Genomic DNA, 25,422 nt, shown 5'->3' with positions numbered 1-25,422 from the left:
TGAGGAGTCAAATTTTGTTTTAAACTGGGAAAAATGTCATTTCATGGTGAGAGATTGTGTTGGGGCAAAAAATTTCAGAAACATGGATTGAAGTTATTAAGGCCAAATTTGAAGTGATTGAGAACCTCCCAGCCCCAACAAACATCAAAGGAGTGCGTAGTTTTTAGGACATGCAGAATTCTATAGAAGATTTATAAAATTTTTTTCTTGTATTGCTAAGGCACTAACCAATTTGCTGAGAAAAGATGTGCACTTTGATTCTTCCGATGAGTGTGTTCAGGCATTTCAGGTTTTGAAGGAGAAATTGATCACCCACTTGTGATGATAGCGCCTGATTGGGGTCACCATTTAAGGTGATGTGTGATGCAAACGACACAGTTCTAGGGGCAGTTCTGGGGCAACTGAACTATGCCACTATAGAGAAGGAGCTTCTTGCTGTTGTTTTTGATCTGGATAAATTTATATCATATTTTATAAGGAGCAAAGTTGTAGTGCACACTGACCATTTAGCCTTGAAATACTTGATGGCCAAAAAGGATGCAAAATCGAGGCTGATTCGCTGGATTCTTCTGTTGCAGGAATTTGATCTGGAGATAATCGATAGGAAGGGAATAGAGAACCAAGTGGCAGACCATCTCTCGCGTTTGGAGAATCCAAGTCAAGACAATGAAATTATTCGCGATGATTTCCCGGATGAACAACTTTTTGAGGTCAAAAGTTTACCATGGTACGCCGATTTTGTTAATTATCTATCCAGTAAGTTCATTCCTCGACACTTTACTTATCAGCAAAAGAAAAAATTTTTCTCAGATTTGAAATATTATTCGTGGGAGGATCTTATTTGTTTAGAATATGTGCAGACGGTATAATCCGTAGATGTAATCCCCTGGAAGAGGTAAGTGAAATTTTGTTTCATTGTCATGCTGGTCCGGCTGGAGGCCATTTTGGGGCAACTAGAACTGCGTCAAAAGTCCTCCAGTCTTGTTTTTACTGGTCTACTCTGTTTAAGTATGCGCATGAATATGTTACAAAATGTCCAAATTGTCAGCGCACAGGTAAGATCTCTAGGAGACATGTATTGCCTCTAAATAGTATTTTTGTGTGTGAGATATTTGATGTGTGGGGTATAGATTTCATGGGTCCGTTCCCAGTTTCTTTTGGGAACAAGTATATTCTGGTGGCTGTAGATTACGTGTCTAAGTGGGTGGAGGCACTTGCATGCAAAACTAATGACTCTAGGGTCGTCGTTCAATTTCTCAAGAAAAATATTTTCTCACGTTTTGGCACACCTAGAGCCATTATTAGCGATGAGGGTACTCATTTTTGTAATCGTCAATTTGACAGTCTGTTGGCTAAGTATGGGGTCCGACATAAGGTAACCACACCTTATCATCCTCAAACTAGTGGCCAAGTCGAGGTATCGAACAGAGAACTTAATTAAACACATTCTTGAGAAGACTGTCGGTGCTTCAAGGAAAGAATGGTCTACAAAACTCGACGATGCGCTTTGGGCTTACGGCACTGCTTTTAAATCCCCCATTTGCATGTCTCATTTTAGATTATTGTATGGGAAGTCATGTCACCTACCCGTAGAACTTGAACATAGGGCTTATTGGGCTACTAAATTCTTGAATTTTGATGCTAAAGCCACAGGTGACGAGCGCATACTGCAACTGAATGAATTTGATGAGTTTAGGTTGGATGCTTATGAGAATGCGAAGCTTGACAAGGAGAAAACCAAACGTTGGCATGATCAAAACATTGTCCATCGAGAATTTGTGGTGGGACAACTGGAACTATTATACAATTTTCGACAAAAGTTGATGCAAGGCAAGTTGAATTCAAGATGGTCAGGACCATACACCATCACGCAAGTTTTCCCTTAGGGGACAGTGGAGATCACTAGTGAAGCAATTGGAGCATTCAAGGTGAATGGGCATAGGCTAAAGTTTTATCATGGTGGTACTATGCCTGATGAGCCGACCACCGTTGATCTGCAGGATCAAAATTGAGTAAGGGAATACAGTCGGGTTATAGACTATAAATTTAGCGCTTGTTGGGACGCAACCCGGTGTTTGGTTTTATTTTTCTTTCATCTTTAATTTGGTTTTCTTTCATTTTGTTATATGCAAATCTCTCGAGCAAATCTCAGTGAATGGTGGTGCATGTAGGTTATTCACTAGCGGTGGGATTTCTCAAGTGTGGGGGGATTCTATTGTGACCAGCAGACTGAGAACGTCAAATAGGCCAGGGAAGTTTCTGTGCAATTCTTGTATCTTCTGTGTTTGATCGAGTTTCATTTTTGATATGTAGATTTATGGAATTGTTAATTCCTGGTTTTGAAGTATGTGTCAGGTTCGAAATGTGTGTAGGGTACTCTTTAAAAAAAATAAAAACAAAAAACTTAAATTAAAAATGATGCTCGGACCACTAGACGGACATTTACACGGGATCCGTGTCAGAATATTTCCAACCTGCCAAATTACAGATTCTACATGGACCCCAATCCGGACCTGTACCCGGGGTCCGTGTCCATTACCTTCGAAAATGGAAATTTCAGAGTCTACACAGATCGTGGTCCATGTCGTCTACTTTTGACATCATTTAGAATAAAAACCCGTTTTCCGCCTCCCTAAATCCCTAAATCCCTAATTCTGGTTCCTTCTCATACACCACTCAGCATCACCGCCGACCAACACCACTTAGTTTCATTGCCACTTCCCGTCGCCACATCTCTACTTCTCGACCTCACCACTGGAACGACCACCGCCACTGTGCACTAACCTCCCATTTTCTTTCCGGTAAGTGTGGCTACACCTTCATTCCCATATCCGATTATCATCATTGGCAATTTTGTGCCACCGGTATGGTTATTGCCATTTATTTTGGTTCTTGATTGGTGTTTATAGTCGGTTTGGTTGTTGGACTTTGATTGTTCCTGGGTTGAATTGTTACCACTTTTAGTGTTGATTTCGGGTTAATTTTTTGTTTGAGCATAGTGCCCGTCGATTGATTCACATTGGATGTTGGTTTATTAATGGTGAGTTGGGATAAGCTCGTTAATTGGCTTGCTCTACTTGTCAGAAATTGACAGGGTTGTTGTGACTAAGATTGGTTGGTGTGTTTGGATATATTTGATTGATTCGGAATGTCTCCCAAAAAACTGACTAATAAGTGCGCACGAGGCAGTGCCTCTTCCTCTTCTTGTTCCGCAAGGTTAGCATTTGATGCCTCTCAATTTACCAGCCGAGAAAATTTTGAGTGGTGCTCGGCACTAAATGAAAACTCCGTTATTGTTGAACGTTCAATTCATCCACGGATCGATCACGAGGTGCCACTTAGGGCGGAATTTGATAAATTCGGTTGGAGACCCCTACTGGACATCACCGGCCCTTATTACCCTGAGTTGGTCTGGCAGTTTTATGTGAGTTTCGAGGACAAGGACAAGACCGAGATGCTACATATTCGTACTTACGTCAAAGGGGTCACGATTGAGTTAACCAGTGGAGCTCTAGCCGCTATATTGAATGTCCCCAATGACGGGCCTCCGGTGGTTTTCAATCAGTTAGATATTTTCTTGTCGGACATCACATTCCGGATTCCTCAGGCACGGAGCAGTCTACGTTATTTATCATCCCAAACCAGTTCCCGCTCCAGCGTCCTTCCGACGTACCTCCCCCTGCTTGATCGCCTTATCTGTTACTTCACAGGAGCAAACATCATTCCGAGGAAGGCCGGAAACAATGAGGTCCGCCATATGGATCTGTATATCATCGACAAGATATTGATTGGATTGGGGACAATTTCTGCAATTCCGTGTCTTCGATCATGATCTCTCATATGCGTTCGGTCGCCCATATTGATCCCACCAAGAATAAGAAACCATATGCCACATTTCCTATAATCATCTCCCGTATTTTGACGGCCCACGGTGTCGACCTCATTGGTGAGACTTCCTTCCTCCCCACCTCTACACAGATGCTCACACCCCAGACCATGCAAGGAATGTATTTTATTTTTCGGCGGGGTGCTTGGTACCGTAATCCCGAGAGTCGCCTTATTAGTCCCCATCCCCGTGACCCACCAGTGCCTCCCATTTCAGCCGATGAGCGAGTTTGGGAAGATGGAGTGGCAGAAAAAGAGGCATTGGATGCCCAAGCAGCACCCTCTGTTGGGCTGCCTTAGAGACAGCGCGCCCCGAGAGGTACTCTTCAGGTCTTCTCGGTCGTATTTGACAGCATGGATGACTTGCGCACCCGATTGTGTCGACTTGAGCACCATGGCATGACGCAATCCTATTCAAATTATATCTATGCGCCAACCTTTGACGGATCCAACTTGGATGGCCTTGAGGATTTGGATGTGGGTTCCGACGACGAGTAGTTTAGCTTGATGGTTTTAGAAATTGTGGAGGATCTTATAAGTTTTCTCATTTTGATCATTTCGTTCCTATTTTGATGTTGATTTTATGGGACTTATTCATTGACTACATTACTTTATGGTATTTGGACCATTTTATTCTTCATGCTTATCCTCTTTTTGATTTATTCGTGTGCTTGTGTGTCTTTCCTATTCTTTTTACGTTTCTTTGTGTATTCGATATCGTTATTTTCAGGAGTTGATGATGTCTACCACATTTTGGTCACTTACTCGACATTTTTCCAGTGAAGTGTTATTGCTTTAATTGTCATGCTAGTTTTCATTTTTTCAACGCTTTACACTAAGGGCAGTGTCGATTTCAAAGTGTGGGAATGGGCCAGTTTTGTTACACATCGTTGCACAGAACTTAACAATATTTTTCACGTAGGATGCGACTATATCTAGAAAAGAACTCTTGTTATACAAGATAACAGGATTAATTTGTTAGATTTTGGATCACCCGGAAAATCGTTTCATGAATAGTATTGAATGAGATGAGTCGTACTTTCAAGGAGAGAGTCAGACATGAACCAGTTTTGTATTGACATTTCATTCCATGCACGTGGTCAGAATTTTGCTCATTGATAGTGAATTGGTGTGAAGGATCGAGTGTGCTAGTGCCTTCGAAGGCATTTCGAACACTATATTCTCCAATGAGCTATAATAGCTCGTATTCTAAGAATATTAACACCGATTAATTAAATCGAGTTTGGTTAAAACCATGCGGAAGAAACTCGAAGTAATCCTTCGTGAAAAAAACTGTTATATTAGAAAACATTTTAACTTATGTAAACTGAATAATCGAAAAAGGGTAGATTAGTTTTTGCATTCATCAGTTCAGTTATGGTGACAACTGAACTGACGGATACTCTAACTGATCCAAAGAGTTTGAAAACAATAGTTAATCAGTTAAATACACAAGATATGTTTATGGATGTTCGGAGACTTCAACTGCTCCTACGTCACATCTTCTACTACATCGGGTAGGATCCACGAGAAGACTTTGATTTATATAAACACTTGTACAAACCCACTCAGCTAGGACTTACACTACTGCCTAAACTGAACTCCTAGCTACGACTGAAGGCAGCACCTTCTAGCCAACACTTCTTTAACGTCTATGTGTCAAAGACTACATACACAAGTTTAACGTCTATGTGCAAGACTGTATTTGAGTGGTTGAGAGAAATTTGTGTGTGAGAACTGAACAAGAATGTTCTCACACACAGAGGGAAAAAGGCTTCGAAACTAAGCATATAACACGTTAAAGTGTCTCTCTGGGATGATTGCTTCTGAAAGCGGATGTACAATGTGTGTGCCCTTTCTTTTCTCTCTTGTAGAAGCTTTTGTTTTTTTATATCTTTCTTTTTCTTCAGCTTCTTCTTGTTGTTTCTTATTGAGTCTTAACTGATCTTGTCTTTATATAGGCGGGAAAAATGAACGTAAAGTGAGACTCATTTATTGTATCTGTTACATCTTGAATTCGTTTCTTGAACTTTGTGTCTCGACTTTTCGACTGTCCTTCTAAAACGTTTTGTCTTTAATGCTCTGATGCAACATCCATTATTGTCTTTTGACTGGACAATGGCTTTGTACCTTCATGTATAGCTGAAATCCACTGAAAGAGTTTTTCTTCATCTCCAACTGAAACATTCTAACTGATGCTTCAAACTGGTCAGCTGAACTGATCTTCAGTTGGGCTGGTGAAATCAGTTGGCTCGTCAGTTGAACTGATTTCACTCTCGTTCATTTGGACTGATCCGCTGGGTTTCTTCATCAGTTGAACACTTCTTCGGCTGGCCAGGCTTTTGAGGTTCTCCTGCTAAACCACCTATCAACTGGACAATCAGTTGAACTGCTCAATTGACGTAATCAGTTAGACTGATACAGTTTGTGATCAATTAGGTCTTCAGCTTACGACGTAAACATATTGTGAGTGAACCTAGCTTCTGCATACTAAGGTAGATTATATTAGTAACAAAAATTAACAAGTTTAGTTATCATCAAAATTAAGATTGCAAACTTGAAAAGTTCCAACATGGTGCATGTTGAAAAAAAAAAGGGAATAAACAACCTAGAAGTCATCTGATTATTGCTCGAAGCAAAAATACAAACGATGGTGACTTAGGGATGCTTTAGGCAATCTTTGGTCCGTTTGATCCTTTCAAACCTACCCGATACATAATTTATTGTCTCTAATAACCCTTCCTGAGCCTATAAAAATCGAGTGGTTTGTGTCAATGACACACAATTAGACCCCATTTGTAATTTATTCAATGTCCCACATCAACCACCTGAATTTTAGCCTATACACTTTTTTTCTACATACGTTTTGAGAGAAATAAACCTTCTGCACACGTTGAAAAATTAAAGATACTCCAATGAGTTGAAGAAATATGTTTGAAGGTGTCGATGAATAAAAAAAAAATATGTGTATGGTATTGAAGACACCCGAGAAATCTGTGGCTGAAAGTTAGAGGACAATGAAAAAGAAAGGAGATGATAGAGCTCTAAAGATGATAAAAATACAATAATTGGTGGCGAGTTAAAGGATGAATGAATGCGCTGCAGGAATATATTTATTTTCTCTCACTTTTGATTCCCATGCCTTTTATTGTAGCCGTGAACCTTAGACTTACGTTATAAGCTTGAAAAGACCTATTAAACAAGTCATGATCGTTCAACAAATAGTAGAGAGGGTATGAAAGTCAAGCATATGTGGCTTTTCAAAAACAAATGAATAGAAGTGACCCTGAAACCAAGTAGCGGTTGATGAGTATGAGTTCCGACTAGCACACTACACACATCTTATTCTGTTGTTCTTCATTGGGTAACGTTTTAATCTTAAATTGCAATGAAAACGAATCTTGTGTTATTCGAAGTATGATCTTTTGACCGAGGGTGATACAATTTGACAAATTGAGAATTTTTTAATGTATTACTTGAGTTCTGAATCTAAGATATTTCTCATCTTTATTTTATGTTTGATTTTTTTGAGGGCAAACAAAGGTTAAGTGTGGGGGAGTTTATAAGAACGAATTCTATATCATTTCAGGGACTTTATTTTGTCGTATTCGCGCTTATTTGGCGTTTTATTCCGAATTTTGCGCTTAATTCGCTGTATTCTTGCTATTTGCTGGCTTGACCAAAAAGTGATAAAAGCCAACGAAAGGGAAAGAAAGTCAAGGTTCGCAATGTCATGTCAGAAACACCCGGAAAAATAGGGAATGTCACAAAGAACCGACAGACCCCTACACGGACCCCGTGTAAGGATCAGCGTCATAGAAGCCCAAAGAAGAGAACTCCGGAGTCTACACGGACCCCACTCCAAACTTATACTCGGGATTCGTGTCCATTATCTTCCGAGAATGAAAATTACAGAGTCTACACGGACCCCACTCCTGATCCTTACACGGGGTCCGTGTCTCCATGGTTTCCTGGACAAAATTTTACACGAAGAGGCACGGACCCTAACCCTGAGGTATACACGGGGTCCGTGCCCTATGATATCATCTTAAGATTTGGCGAAGATTTTCGGAAATTTTGGAAGATAATTATTTATAAGATCGAAAATAACATGTTTTGGGAGCCTTTTTGGAAGGAGATATAAAAAAGAGGAAAACCTAAACAAGGGAGCACTTTGGACTTTTGAAGGCGGCAGCTAGAGCTTGGATAAAACGAGAGGAAAACGCACTTCACAAGCAAGATTCGTGCATCATCGCTGATATTTTCTCCTATTTTATTTTCTTATTTTTATTCATGAATTCGAATATTAGATTTGTTTATAATTTTGAATTCATGGAGTAGTTTTTCTTGTGATCGGTACCACAATAGAAAAAAACCGTTGATTTTGTTCATTCGTTGGATTATTTAATTTACGAATTAATTTTATGTTATTGATTAATGTTTCGTAATTTACTTACATTTAATTTAGCCAGTTATTTGCATGTTAGTTGCTCGATCTTGACTCGAAAGGGAATAGATTGAATTTAGCTTCAATAATATTAATCATGTAACGCCCTCGGCTGATTTCATAAAATAACAGCGGAAATTGAAATAATTTACTTAGAGGAAAGAAGGATTTAAAAATTCTCTAGCATGAATACATTTTCCAAATATATACAATCAAAAGTATATACATGATCAATAAAGTGTTGTATCAAAATACAAAATATCATTTTTGATCATGTCAAAATGTTAACAAAATATCTTTCTTCCTTCCATATCTTGTATGCATATGACCTCGGCTCCAATCAACGTCCTGGCTCGTCACTCTTATCTGCATCCCATGAAATAACTGGAATGAGTATAAAACTCAGCAAGTGAAACTCTTACATAACAATGTATACATATCATACTCTGTAAAACATGGCTTTGAAATCATTAAATAGCATCTAACTCTTAAAACATGAATAAAATAGTATAACATGACAATAACGATGGTATTTCTCTTTTCTCTGGTGGATTGATATCTAAACAGTATCTATGTCTCTGTACCTATATCTCATCGATATAAATCGATTACTATGTTGGAATATAAGCCTATGGTCGTTGATCAACTAATTGCATGCAATCTCTGACTATCTATTTATCAATCCGATAAATCATTTGAATTTTCTCTTCGACATTAAAACAAACACTTTGAAGACTCTTTTCCTTTACATTCCCTTTTACACAATTGAGACATATAAAAGCCTCGAATATACAACAAAGTGTATCTATACATAACATGAATCAAGTGGAAGGGAAAAGCAAATTAAAACCATTGAAATACAATACATATACTTCATGTGAGCACAAGAAATGAATTCCACTTACAACCAATGGAAAGCTTGATTCTAATCTCTTGGACAAATCCTACAACAATAAACCATGTATTGAATCATCAACAACTTAATAATAACAAACCCATACCATAAAACCCATACAATCAACACAATCACACATTCCATGATTTCCCTCACACCATAATCCATGAATAACTTAAACCACAAAATTACCTTAGCTCCTTAACTCCAAAATGATTTTTCTATCACTTCAATAATCCAACTAGGAGCTTGAATCAAAGGAACAAAAGAAATAAATAAGAACCATAGCTCTCCCTTGAGCTGAAGAACCGAGAAAATGAGGAAAAAATGAGAGAAATGGAGCAAACTCTTGTATTACATCACTTAAAACTCCAAAACGCGACTTTGTTGTCCACGCACCGCAGGTGCACTAGCCTTCTTACCGCGGGTGCACTACGTATACTGAACCACATTCAAAAATCCAAAGGCAACGACCGCGGGCGCGCTGCATTCTTACCGCGGGTGCGATGGCCTTTCTGTCCAAACACCCCGGGTGCGGTGGTTTTCCTGGCGCGGGTGCAGTTTCCTCTGTAGCCAACAATATCCTTAGCAACTAAAATCGAATTGCAACGTCACCTCTCCTCATAATTTGGCAACAACACTCTCAACAAGAAAGTTGCACCTCTATGTCTTCTCTAACTACTCCGATTAGCCTCATACCAATTGGCTCAACATACAAATTATAATGAATTTAATCGTAACGATGCTACAATATAGCTACACATCATCTAAATCAACAATACTATAAATCATAAATCGAAAGCCTTAACATCTAAACTATACTTAAACTTGACCAAATAGTCCATAAACATAAGAAATCTTAAACCGTACCGTTTACCAAGCTTGGATATTACAATCTCCACTCCTTAAAGAAATTTCGTCCCCGAAATTAACGTCACTGCGCAAACAACTCAGGATACTTTCCTTTCATCTCATCCTCTGGTTCCCACGTGGCTTCTTCAATCAATTGATTCCTCCAAAGGACTTTAACAATGCCAATCTCTTTGTTTCTCAATACTTTAACTTTGCGATCCAGAATCTGAACTGGAATCTCTTGGTACGTCAAATTCGGCGTCAAATCCAATGGCTCGTGACGAAGAACATGGGAAGAATTCGCAATATACTTCCTGAGCATGGAGACATGAAAAACATTATGAACTCTATCAAGATCTGGTGGTAAGGCTAACCTATAAGCTCGATCACCGACTCTGTCCAATATCTCAAATGGGCCAATAAACCTTGGACTCAACTTTCCCTTTTTTGCCAAACCGCATTACACCTTTAAAAGGTGCAATCTTCAAGAACACGTGATCGCCAACCTCAAACTGCAATGGCCTTCGGCTTACATCAGCATAACTCTTCTGTCTTGACTGTGCTGTCTTCATTCTTTCTTGAATAACAGCAACAACATCAGATGTCAGTTGGACCAACTCTGGACCCAACATCTTTTTCTCACCAATCTCGTCCCAATATAAGGGGTGATACGAATCCTCGTACGAATGAAAAGCAAACACGATTAATTAGAATCGCTCCCTCAATTCAATAACGAAAAGGATCGATTATGTTGTCCCGATCTTTTGTAACAAGTAACGATTTGTGATATTCACCTCTAAGCGATTAACACTTGGCAACAAATATCAACGATGATAACAATCGAATTTCATACGAACCTTCAAAGAACTTGTTTTGACAATCCGTGCGAAAAGCAATTGACAAACGCCACAAAGATGCAATCTTTGATAAGTTTGATTTAATTTTGAACAAAGCTTTAAAAGCCTTAAGAATTGAGAGAAACTTCTCAAAATATTTTTATCAATCTGAATTATGAATTGTTCATAGTGTTTACAATAATTAAATAGACAAAACAAAGCAAGAAAAACAACATAAATCGTGTAAAAGTAGTAAACTAAGGTTGGCTAGCAAAGTTGACACGGCAGTGCGCGCGGTGGCTCGTGAACTCGCGCTGTGGCGCGCCTTGTTCTGCATGTTCCAGCCGGTTGCGCGCGATAGCAACGAAACATGCGCGGGGGCGCACCTTGTTCTGCCCTGTTCGCGCGGCAGCTCCGAAACACGCGCTGTGGCACGCGCGCGAGGCGCGCGGCTGTGCCGATTCATGCGCGCATGCGCGCGCGCAGCTGCGCCGCTTCTGGTGCGGGGGCACGTGTGCTGCTGTTCTCCTGGTCATTTAGCACTTGAATTACATTCCAAACACTTCCATCACTGTGTCCATGTTCCTCAAGTTCCTCTAATTTAGACACCCCATTTATTGAACTTCCTTGGTTGTTCACCATGAATCCTTGAAGTGCTTCTTTAAACTTCTTGCTACGTCCCCTCGTTATAAGTCCTTCGTTATATTCTTTGTTGAACTCCAACACTTGCTTGAATATGCTTGATTCATCGTCTTTAATTACAATCAAGCTTGAATGTCCGAGGCAACAACGCATCTTAAATCTCCTTTCAACTATTAGCATGTAACACCCGGTCAGATTCGTATCATACTCCCTGTCTTCAAAAAGATTTGTCCTCAAATCATGTCTACCTACTGCAAAAACGAAGCAAGTTAGTAATAACAAAATTTATATGACCAACATGCTTACCTTCAGGTTCAAGTTTGTAGGTGCTATTGCCTACGTGCTCCTTCAATGCTTTGAGCCCTAACTCCATGGTTGCCTTCACTGTCAATGTAACAACCTCAACATACACCAAATAACGAGTGACGCCAAATGATAAGATATCATTAACTATCACAAAGATCAGATTTCTCCCCTTCTTAGACCTAGTTAACACACAAGTGAAATCCATACACGTGTATGACCATAGTCCACTAGGAATAAGATATAATTGATACAACACATAAGAATCAAACTCAGATGCCCTTTCCCCATATCCAATGCACCCTTGACTGCACCACTTAACATACTTCATCATATGCAACCAACACATATAATCCTGCATTTTATCAAAGACAAATACACCACTATATGCATCACCAGCACGTAACTCATGCAATGAATATAGAATAAACAATTTATCCTCCTTAAAATTGTAATTATTATGATCATAAAAATTCTTACGTGCAATGCATGTTTCACAATTCCACTCAATATACCTCCTCATATGCAACCATAGTAAAAATTCATGCATCATATCTATGGCTCTAGTTACTTCATGGCTACCAATCAAACAAATGTCATGTTCCTCGATATCAAGCAAAAACTCATGCAATGGATGTAGGATGAAAAATTTATTTTCTTTAAATAGGTATTCATCATGAATAAAGAAATAATCATGTTCATCCTTGCACCTCTCAAAACCATCAAACAAGCATAAATCATGCAAATAGAACATCCTAAATATACTATCCATGTAATCTTCACAACCATCATCAATAAAATATAAATCATGGAAATAGGACACGTCACATGTACTATCAATGCAATATCTTATCTTATCACAAAATTTAAGTCTAATGTATATAAACCCTTGTAGTAAACAAACCCCATCAACTTTGTAAATCGTGAGACGTTCAAAATTCAGAGTAGGTACATGCAATTCATCCATGATCTCAAATTCATAACAATCAAGGAATAAGGAAAAATTTACATCCGACCCCTTAACCACCAACTTTGCAACTCGCTCTACACATTCTTGAAAACAAAACGACACAACTTTAAAGTAAGGAAGAAAGTCATACCTCATAGTTGCTGTGTTAGCAACTAAACTTACCTCATCGCGATGGTACTTGTATTCTCGAGGCTCGGACCATTGGGTTCTCCCTTTAGTAAGACTCACTTGTCTCCTTGGAATGACAACCCCAAGAACCTGCAAATAAAAAATAGCAATGCTCGGAATTGAACCGGCTATATCATCACCATAACAATTAACCACTTTGTACAAAGGTACATGAAATGGTTTATGCAAAAATAAATATCTCTCCATCTCACTCTTTTGGCTCTTTTGGGCCTTTAATTTATTTTTCTTTTCTTTTTCTTCTCCTTTGGCCTCTCTTTCTTTTTCTTTTCTCTCTTCTTTCTTTTCTATGGCCATCTCACTCTTTTGTTCTCTCTTTCTTTCGGTCATTTTAATTTCTTTTTCGCTCAATTCAAGGAATTTCAATTGATTCTCAAGAACAACAATTGGATTTAATTAAACAAATAAAGTATTTATTCATAAAGAAGTTGATCTACAGTAGTTCCACCTTGCCTACTCTCCGCCTCCATAGTAGTCAAATTAAACACTTCTCCCCCATCTAATGATTCAACCTCCACTATATATTGTTCAACATCATTCGACTCACCAACTAATTGAATACCATCATCATCAAATCTAGCCTCAACTTCAGATTTAAGTTCAGCAACAACATCAGATTCAGGCTCAACAGATGATTCTAGTATGGCCATCTTATCACGTGGACATTGGTTAATATCATGCCCAACGGCTAAACACCAACAACATATAATATCACAAGTACTAGAATTTGAGTTTTTAAATCTACCTTGATATTCATATTTGCTAGCTTCACATCTCAACCCCTTCTTTGGCCTAACACTGATTTTCTCTCCTCGGTTGCTATACCCACTACTCTCCTCACATCCCCTATCATCATCATGTTGCAAATACAATGATCTATTCCCTCCAAATCTTCTACGTCGCCTATCCTCATCATATTGCCTATCATGTATTTCCTCTTCTTCGCACCTCCTATATTTTTTTCGTAGAGGCTTAAACTCCTTCTCCCATATTCTATCCAACCTTCCTAACATGGTTTGAAATTGACGTTCGTCAATCATTATACCTGCAAGAAAAAGGTTAGTATAAAACAATAAAAGATAAAGTTTCCTCACCACGAATCCTCACCGGTCACTCCAATGAAAATTCACTCGACCCCTTTTTTTTTTACTCACTACAAAATACTCACCGGTCACTCCAAAGAAATAACGCTCGCACTCAAGTGTTTTCACTCGAATTTGATAGTTCTCTCTAAGATATGCTCAAGCTTTGTACTTGTATATCAAACTAACAAGATTCAACTCTTGGACACTTGCAACTGTCTCACTTGGATTGCACAAAGACAAGAACACTTGAATAACACAGATTTGAAAACATAACAAAGGATAACAAAGATCTGAAAACAGAAACGAAGGAATAACACAGATCTGATAACAGAACGAAATTTATGTTTTTCTTTTCTTATATTTTTTTTATATAGAAAGATATGACAATAAAAACGAAAGGATACCACAGATCTGAGATCGAACGAAATTTTAAACTGATCTGAAAATAACAACGATAACTTACTTGAATCAAAGAGAACCAAAAGCTCTGATACCAAATGATGCGAATCCTCGTACGAATGAAAAGCAAACACGATTAATTAGAATCGCGCCCTCAATTCAATAACGAAAAGGATCGATTATGTTGTCCCGATCTTTTGAAACAAGTAACGATTTGTGATATTCACCTCTAAGCGATTAACACTTAGCAACAAATATCAACGATGATAACAATCGAATTTCATACGAACCTTCAAAGAACTTGTTTTGACAATCCGTGCGAAAAACAATTGACAAATGCCACAAAAATGCAATATTTGATAAGTTTGATTTGATTTTGAACAAAGCTATAAAAGCCTTAAGAATTGAGAGAAAATCCTCAAAATATTTTTATCAATCTGAATTATGAATTGTCCATAGTGTTTACAATCATTAAATAGACAAAACAAAGCAAGAAAAACAACATAAATCGTGTAAAAGTAGTAAACTAAGGTTGGCTAGCAAAGTTGACACGGGAGTGCGCGCGGTGGCGCGTGAACTCGCGCTGTGGCGCACCTTTTTCTCCATGTTCTAGCCGGTTGCGCACGATAGCGCTGAAACACGCGCGGGGGCGCGCCTTGTTCTGCCCGTTCGCACGGCAGCGCCGAAACACGCGCTGTGGCGCGCGGCTGCACCCATTCATGTGCGCGCGTGGCTGCGCCGCTTCTGGTGCGGGGGCGCGCGTGCTGCTGTTCTCCTGGTCTTTTAGCACTTGAATTACATTCCAAACACTTCCATCACTGTGTCCATGTTTCTCAAGTTCCTCTAATTTAGACACCCCATTTATTGAACTTCCTTGGTAGTTCACCATGAATCCTTGAAGTGCTTCTTTAAACTTCTTGCTACGTTCCCTCGTTATAAGTCCTTCGTTATATTCTTTGTTGAACTCCAACACTTGCTTGAATATGCTTGATTCATCGTCTTTAATTACAATCAAGCTTGAAAGTCCGAGGCAACAACGCTTCTTAAATCTCCTTTCAACCATTAGCACGTAACACCCGGTCAGATTCGTATCAAGGGGGATCTACATTTTCTGCCATAAAGTGCTTCATACGGTGCCATGGCAATCGTCGCTTGGTAGCTATTATTGTACGTGAACTCAACAAGAGGCAATTTGGAATCCCAACTACCAGGATAGTCGATAGTACAAGCCCTGAGCATATCCTCCAAAATCTGAATAACTCTCTCTGATTGACCGTCGCTCTGGGGATGATATGCTGTACTGAATGCTAACCGTGTACCCAAGTCTCTGTGTAAACTCTTCATAAATTCTGAAGTAAATCTAGGGGGTCACGATCAGATACGATCGACACAGGAACACCATGAAGTCTGACAATCTCTGCTTGGTTCATGGAATACGTTGTCTTGACTTGTATAAAATGCGCTGACTTGGTCAACCGATCAACGATAACCCAAATAGAGTTATAGCCTTTCTGCGTTCTGGGAAGACCAATCACGAAGTCCATTGTAATGTGCTCCCATTTTCATTGAGGAATCGGCAATGACTGCAATGTCCCAGCAGGTTTCTGGTGTTCGATTTTCACCTGCTGACAAGTTAGACATTGAGAAATAAACATGGCAATATCCTTCTTCATACCTGGCCACCAATAGAGTCTTCGAAGATCCCGATACATCTTGGTACTACCTGGATGTATCGAGTATGGCGCGGTATGTGCCTCTGTCAAGACGTCTCGCCGAATATCATCACCAGTAGGAATACATATACGGCCTCTGAATGTCATCAAACCATCTTTATTCATCCCAAACTCTGAATTATCTTTCTCTTCTGCTCTAGCTCTCATCTCTGCCAACTGTGTATCATTGGCCTACTCTCTACGGATTCTGTCCGTCAATGTAGCCCGAATGATCAACGCTGAAAAGCGAGCAATGGTTCCTGGTACTACCAAAACTATCTCTTCTCGTTGCAAGTCTAACAACAACTGTTTCTGGATCACAGAACTCAAAGATGAACTCGACTTATGGCTCAATGCATCCGCTACAACATTCGCCTCTCCAGGGTGGTAACTAATCGTCACATCATAATCTTTGACAAGCTCTAACCACCATCTCTGTTGTATATTGAGTTCTTTCTGAGAAAACAAATACTTTAAACTCTTGTGGTCCGTGAAAATTTCACACTTTTCGCCATATAAATAGTGTCTCCAGATTTTTAGGGCGAATACCTCAGCTGTCAGTTCCAGATCATGCGTAAGATAATTTTTCTCGTATTCTTTCAATTGATGAGAAGCATAAGCTAAAACCTTTCCACGTTGCATCAGCACTGCACCGAGGCCCTTCTTCGACACATCGGTATAAACAACAAAGTCTTCTGAACCACTGGGCAATGCAAGTACCGGAGCAGTCGTCAACCTATCTTTCAACTCTTGGAATCCACTTTGGCATTTATTGGACCACTCAAACTTCACAGTCTTCCTCATCAGATTAGTTAACGGCAAGGCAATTTTGGAAAAGTCTGAAATAAAACGATGATAATAACCCGCCAAACCAAGAAAACTGCGTATCTCTGATACAGTGGTAGGGATAGGCCACTTCTGTAACGTCAGTATTTTTACTGGATCAACAGCTAAACCATCCTTCGAGACAACATGGCTTAAGAAAAAAATCTGCTCCAACCAGAACTCACATTTCTTCAACTTAGCATACAGCCTTTTATCTCTCAACAACTGAAGAACAACTCTGAGGTGCTCTGTGTGAAGTTATTTGGTCTTGGAATAAATCAATATATCATAGATAAAAACAATGACAAAGCTATCCAAATACGGCTTGAGCACCTGGTTCATAAGATCCATGATGACTAAATGAGCATTAGTCAGACCGAACGACATAACAAGAAATTCATAATGACCATACCTGGTCCGGAATGCCGTCTTAGGGATATCAGACTCCCTAACTTTCAACTGGTAATAGCCAGATCGCAGATTAATCTTCGAAAACACTGTAGCCCCCTGCAGCTGATCAAAAAGATCGTCTATTCGTGGCAACGAATATTTATTTTTAATCGTCACTTTTTGATTTCCCTATAATCAATGCACAGCCGCAAAGACCAATCTTTCTTCTTAACAAAAAGAACCGGAGCTCCCCAAGGCGAAGAAATCAGTCGTATAAAACCTTTATCTAATAAATCCTGCAACTGCATCTTCAATTCTTTCATCTCTGTCGGGGCCATTCTGTACGGAGCTTTGGAAATAGGAACCGTCCCCGGAACTAAATCGATCACAAACTCTACATCTCTGTCCGGCGGTAAGCTCGGCACATCATCCTCAAATACATCAGGGAACTCTCTCACAACATTAATATCATCAATATTCAACTTCACAATTCTATCCATATCCACAATCGAAGCCAAAAACCCATCACAACCTCTAAACAACAACTTCTTAGCCTCAAGACATGAAATAAAAGGAAGGACAAGCGAAGTACCGGCACTGGCGAGCATACCTTCCTTATTTTCATCATCTGCAAATTTCACCGTCTTGGCAACACAATCAATCACTGCACGGTAAGTCGATAGCCAATCCATGCCAAGTATAATATCAAACGCAACCATCAAAATAACAATCAAATCGGCAAAAACCACTCGTTCATCAATTTGAACAGAACACGCATACATAATAGACTTCGGGCATAACACATCCCCAGAAGGCAATACAACATTAAATTGGAGGGGAAAAACAGAAGGAACAAGACCCAAAGATCTAAAAAATAGTTCAGACATAAAAGAATGAGTAGCACCTGTATCAATCAATTTCGTAGCTACTCTGCCTGAAATTAAGATAGTGCTAGAGATCACAGAAGAATCATGATTTATACCTTCCTTCGTCATGGTGAAGATGCGACCCTACACCTTCTTTTTACTCAATCTTCTTGGACAATCCTTGGCGATATGGCCTGCAGTACCACATCGGTAGCACGTATGAGTACCAAACCTGAACTCACCCCTATGATTCCTACTGCACTTGGGACACAACGGCTTCTTTGGTTCAAATGGGACTGTCGGTGCTTTAGAACTCGGCTCTATCTTGCCTTTCCCATTGTAACTTGCCTTTTCCTCTTTGGCTCGAACCTTGACCTCTTTGAGCAATAGCCTGCTGTCTCGCCTGTCTCTCTCTAGCAATATCCTTCTCATCTTGCTCGGCTAACAATGCTTTAGCCACAATCTCTTTAAATGTCACCGCCTTAGACATATTGATGTCCCTCCTGATCTCTGCCCGAAGTCCCCTAATGAAATGAGCACCCTTGTCTTTGTCATTCGAGGCAATATATGGGGCAAACAGACAGCCCTCCTCAAACTTCAAAATGTACTCGTCAACATTCATACTTCCCTGTCGAAGCTCTAGAAACTCAGTCACCTTCCGAGCTCGAAGTGCATTCGGGAAATACTTGTCATAGAAAAGATCCGTGAAATCTTGCCACTTAAATGCCGGAACATCAACACTTACCTTGGTGGCATTCCACCAAATACGTGCAGCATTGTCTAGCATGAATACTGCACAACCAACTCTGTCCTTGTCTTCATACTTGAGATGATCAAATATCGCCTCAAGTGCTTTAATCCACTCTACAGCCACCAACGGATCAGTTCTTCCTGCAAACTCAGCCGGATCCATCCTCTTAAAAGCAGTAAAGATCCCATCAGTTCCAACTGCTTGAACCACTTGGCCTCTCCCTTGGCCTCTGCCCTGACCTGAACCTTGCTAACGAAGCAACTGTTGAATCTGTTCACTGTGAACCTTAGCTTGCTCTTTCAGTAATTTGCCGAACTCGTCGACAACTCTCGATGAGGAGCTATCCTCACCCTCTGAAGCCTTTCTCTTAGGAGGCATTAATTCCTACAATGTGCTCACATAATAGATATCAACCAATAACAATAAATAGATGTAGAAGAATACATACCCGGACAGTTGAAAGTAGACGAAGTCATATGCATTGGTCCGAAGAACCTGGCTCTGATACCACTAAATGTAACGCCCTCAACTGATTTCATAAAATAACAGCGGAAATTGAAATAATTTACTTAGAGGAAAGAAGGATTTAAAAATTATCTTGACATGAATACATTTTCCAAATATATACAATTAAAAGTATATACATGATCAATAAAGTATTGTATCAAAATAAAAAATATCATTTTTTATCATGTCAAAATGTTAACAAAATATCTTTCTTCCTTCCATATCTTGTATGCATATGACCTGGGCTACAATCAACGTCCTGGCTCGTCACTCTTATCTGCATCACATGAAATAACTGGAATGAGTATAAAACTCAGCAAGTGAAACTCTTACATAACAATGTATACATATCATACTCTATAAAACATGGCTTTGAAATCATTAAATACCATCTAACTCTTAAAACATAAATAACATAGTATAACATGACAATAACGATGGTATTTCTCTTTTCTCTGGTGGATTGATATCTAAACAGTATCTCTGTCTCTGTACCTATATCCCATCGATATAAAATGATTACTCTGTTGGGATATAAGCCTATGGTCGTTGATCAACTAATTACATGCAATCTCTACTATCTATTTATCAATCCAATAAATCATTTGAATTCTCTCTTGGACACTAAAACACACTTTGAAGACTCTTTCCTTTACCTTCCCTTTTACACAATTGAGACATATAAAAGCCTCTAATATACAACAAAGTGTATCTATACATAACATGAATCAAGTGGAAGGGAATAGTATATTAAAACCATTGAAATACAATACATATACTTCATATGAGCACAAGAAATGAATTCCACTTACAACCAATGGAAAGCTTGATTCTAATCTCTTGGACAAATCCTACAACAATAAACCATGTATTGAATCATCAACAACTTAATAATCACAAACCCATACCATAAAACCCATACAATCAATACAATCACACATTCCATGATTTCCCCCACACCATAATCCAAGAATAACTTAAACCACAAGATTACCTTAGCTTCTTAACTCCAAAATGATCTTGCTCTCACTTCAATAATCCAACTAGGAGCTTGAATCAAAGGAACAAAAGAAAGAAATAAGAACCCTAGCTCTTCCTTGAGCTGAATAACCGAGAAAATGAGGAAAGAATGAGAGAAATGGATCAAACTCTTGTATTATATCACTTAAAACTCCAAAACACGACTTTACTGTTCACGCACCGCAGGTGCACTAGCCTTCTTACCACGGGTGCACTACGTATACTGAACCACATCAGAAAATCCAAAGGCAACGACCGCGGGTGCCCTGTATTCTTACCGCAGGTGCGATGGCCCTTCTGTCCAAACACCGCGGGTGCGGTGGCTTTCCTGGCGCGGGTGCAGTCTCCTCTATAGCCAACAATATCCTTAGCAAGTAAAATCGAATCGCAACGTCACCTCTCCTCATAATTTGGCAACACTCTCAACATGAAAGTTGCACCTCTATGTCTTATCTAACTACTCCGATTGGCCTCATACCAATTGTCTCAACATACAAATTATCATGAATTTAATCGTAACGACGCTACAATATAGCTACACATCATCTAAATCAACAATACTATAAATCATAAATCGAAAGTCTTAACATCTAAACTATACTTAAACTTGACCAAATATGTGGGGAACCGGACGCTAATTCATGTCTTAATCATTATTAATGTTAAATATAACAATTAAGAAAAGTGGGACTAAATTTTTTTTCTTTTTTAAAATATAAATGCGGAAACGTAATGTAATCTATTTAATATACATGTTAGTATAAAAGTACAAATCATGTACTACAAGTTTCTATTTCAACTAGGTTCAACATCTATACATCAAGTGCTGAATCTTATTCTGCTACTGGGCCCGGATCTCCACGCAAACTAAATCTCACATCCTCTTCTTGATCCTGATCATGTCCCACCTTTTGTCATGCACACATACAACAAGACAACAGCCGGATAACTCCGGTGAGAATTACATTCCCAGTATAAATCATGTATACATGCATTTCATATAAACAGATATAACATCATGAAACAGGTATTCATCACATGTATCAAAATCAGAACATGAATCAATATAAACTCCGAATCACACTCTGTGATTCTTAGACTCTGACTCGACTCATCCTAATCTAGGGATCCCGATCTGAATAAGAACATACACCCACCTACACTCCCGATCGGGGTGGTGGCACGTTCTTATTCACGGACTTTGGCTCTTTCCATATCGAACACCAGTAATAGAAGAAACTCCAATTCTATCCACTTCGATATAACCAAACGTCCGGTGTCTTGGCGGTTCTGTCCAAGACTAGGCACATCCGCTGTGGGGACCCGGACGCTAATCATCTTCTTAATCATCTTTGGGATTTAATTATCAATTAAACTAAATAGGGTCTAAAAATTTTTCTTTTAAAACACAAGTGCGGAGCGAAATGGAATGTAACTAATATATATCTCAGTATATAAGTACAATAATGTACAACAATTATTCAAACTAGTCTAAGGTTCAACTACTAAATTTCAAGTATTAAACCAAGTCTACAATAAGTCCGGAATCACCACTCTAAACTCGTCTTCTCTCATCATCTTCTTGACCCCGATCCTTTCCCACCTGTTGTCATGCACACATACAAAACAAGACAACAGCTGGATACTCCGGTGAGAATAAATCCTAGTATAAAACATGGTAGACATGCATATACATAATATAAATCATAAAGCATATTATCATGCATAAAATCAATAACAATAGGTTTCATAGTCTATGAAACCAAATAAAAATAAGCATGCAGTAACAATGGGTTCCATAATCTCTGAAACCAAAATAAAATAAGCATGCAACTCAATTCAATTCATATCTTGACTCCACTCGACTCGACTCTAACTCTACGGATCTTGGTGTGAATAAGACGTCACTGTCTGTCACCTACCCTCCCAATCGGGGTGACGGTACGTCTTATTCCTAGACTTCGGTCCTGTCTGTATCGAAGGTCTACAATCGGAGGAAATCTGCTCCTATGCGTCGATACCACCGAACATCTAGAAATTTGGCAAATCTGCCAATGACTCTTCTATCTTAAATGCTTGAATATAAATCTATAAACAAAGCATAATCATAACAAAATCTAAACAACAATTTAGTATGTGATTTTGTTGGGAAACTCAAATTGAATCTCATTTGAGTTGTGTCTTCCCAAAACAAAACATGAATTATACCTTTGTCTTCCCGGTCTGACGAAGATGAAGTCTTGTATTCCAATCTGTCCATACCCAGTCTGGCAATGACAATCGCATAAATACAATATCAGTATATAATTCGATACAAAACCTGTTCTGATCGATACTCAAATTAGTATATAATCTGATCCATATCTGAACAAGGTACAATCTAATTCATATCAACGATATCATCGAAATCATTACTGAATCTGATCACTCTAAATTAACTGATGTTTCGACGGCATAACAATACAGTTTCGATATCCCCGTCAATCTCAACATCACAGATATAATATCAGAATTCATAATCAGTATCAGTACAATTCATAATCTCAATATCTGTACACTTAATATAAGTAACAACACAACTCTGATATCAAATCCCAATCAATAACTTTCGAAAATCATAACAATTGTATAAACAGTCTATTCTTTAATCTGACTTCAATTATACAATGTCTACTGTAGCAGAAACACTATATCGGATTCATATTCAATTCTGACAATATCATAATTTCAAATCATATCTAATCGTAACAAAACTTAAGTCTAGTTGTAGCTGTCGTCGCTAGGAACTCGGTACTGTACTCGGATTTCAATTCGAATGGACGGATCTCCAAACTCTTCAATCCCAAATCGAAATCCTACCTCATAGTCTTTTTCTCGATTCTTTACCTTAATTCTGAAGAAGGAATCGGTTGTATACGTATATATATATTACATGCAAGATAAGAAAACGTGGCACACTCCTTTGTGCAGCACGTCTCGCGCATCCACCATCAGCGCATATGCACGAGACACAATTCCTTGGCGCGTGTCTCGGCAGTTCTCTCGCGCATATGTGCGTCACTCTTCCGCGCATATGCGCCAAAGGTTCTGGACGTTCCGCGCATGTGCGCGCATGGTTCTGTCTTCCTCGTGCATGTGCGCCCATACATGTCGCGCATGTGCGCGGGGACTCTTCCTTGCACCTCATGTCAAATCTTCTTTCGGCTCTCCCGGTCTGATCCGTTCCGTTTATAATCATCTAAATTAATAAATAAATCATTTCAGATTAATCTCAGATTACAGTAATAAAATCTCGGGCCTTACATTTCTCCCCCTCTTAGATCTGAGTTCGTCCTCGAACTCGCATGTAATCAATTCAGAGATATCAGAAGAAATGTATACAGAGTTTAAATCAGAAACTCATCTCAATGAATCCATTCTGAAATCTCAATCTTATATTAGATTCTATCTCTCAAATAGTTTCTTTGATATTCTAACAATCTTACTGTGTTTTCAACAACAGAATAATCTTCGTTCTGAAATATTTTTCTTTTACGGATCTCTGATTCCAATCTGGAATAAGAATTCAAGAAGTATAATATTGTAATACCCCCTTAAAATAACTCTAATAAAATCAGTTTCGCATACTGGCTGTATAACATCCGTATATACCAATTCATAGCTCATAATAAATCAATACCATCATCTGTTACCAAATCTGTTTATCCCATTCAAGGATATATTAAATTTTCGGCCCCAAATACCAATCGTCACCATCCGACGTCGGCATATTAATTCTGTCTGGTCTGAGCTATCTTCATTCTCTTCTGAATTAGCTACATTTTCTTTGTCATATCTCTGACCGTATCAGATCCTATCTCAGGTATCTCCGAGATATTATTCTTATACCAAAGAAATCTGCAGTACTTACTGTACACTGTCTCATCTGTAGCTATCTCAATACTCGTTTGATAGCTATCATTAGACAATAATTCATATAATGACAATATGTCATGTCAACTAGTGCTAACATCCAGCACTACAACTCCATAAATATCTTTTAATATCTGGATAGTACGCTCTGGCTATCTATCAGTCAGTGGATAATATATGAATGAGTTCATGGTATGTTCTGCCACAATTACAAACTCAATCAAAATTCACAATCTGATATAATCTATTTCAACATTCTGGTCAATCTGACTATTTCTTTGACATCGATCTCTGTCATCTGGTCATGTGTGTACGTCATCTTGTACAACTACTAGATATAGATTGAACAATCTGTCAATCACAATCATATCATATAACAATCTGGAAAGTATTGCAGTGGTCTCATTACGAAATTCATCGAAATATACTCCCCATGTCTAGTCAGAATTATACAAATTCTGTAATAAATCTTCTGATTTCTATCTTTCTGTCTTCATTTATTGACAATTCAAACATTTTAGTACAATTTCTGCCGACATTTTAGTACAATTTCTATCATAACTGATTTAATCTGTCTATATCAAAACTGTCTGTCCGAATATTATCCATTCTCAGTTACCAAAATGAAAACTGAATCCACTATTGTGTGTTTCTGACACTATCTGTCATTTCAGATTCGAATTATTTGGTACAAACAAATCAGTTAATAATATAATTAGAAAAATACCTACCTGGTATTTGGTTCTGACTATCGATATCAAATTCTGTCGTGCAAATCTGACACATTTGACATCATACGATAATCATTCTCATACAGTAAAAATCACATATCTGTCACTCTGATCGATGCTCTGCTCTGATTATCGAAATTAAGTTCTGAACATTCTGGTTAAATCTCTGACTGCCGAACTTCTCGAATTCAGCTCTGATTCGGTTTGA

The 25,422-nt window shown here is 38.7% G+C and overlaps 1 protein-coding gene across 1 annotated transcript; it reads left to right on the top strand.

The window, feature by feature from the left end:
- The first annotated feature begins 356 nt into the window (after positions 1–356).
- Positions 357–2,012, top strand: LOC142523795 (uncharacterized). Its single transcript, XM_075627525.1, has 4 exons — positions 357–756; positions 1,131–1,375; positions 1,575–1,781; positions 1,887–2,012. The coding sequence occupies exons 1-4, from the start codon at positions 357–359 to the stop codon at positions 2,010–2,012; spliced, it is 978 nt and encodes a 325-aa protein (XP_075483640.1).
- Positions 2,013–25,422: the final 23,410 nt, after the last annotated feature.

Source organism: Primulina tabacum, chromosome 14 (genome assembly GCF_025594145.1).
Source record: "Primulina tabacum isolate GXHZ01 chromosome 14, ASM2559414v2, whole genome shotgun sequence".
NCBI classification, from domain to species: Eukaryota; Viridiplantae; Streptophyta; class Magnoliopsida; order Lamiales; family Gesneriaceae; genus Primulina; species Primulina tabacum.
The sequence above is the reverse complement of the archived record's forward strand: the minus strand, read 5'-3'. Positions and strand labels throughout refer to the sequence as shown.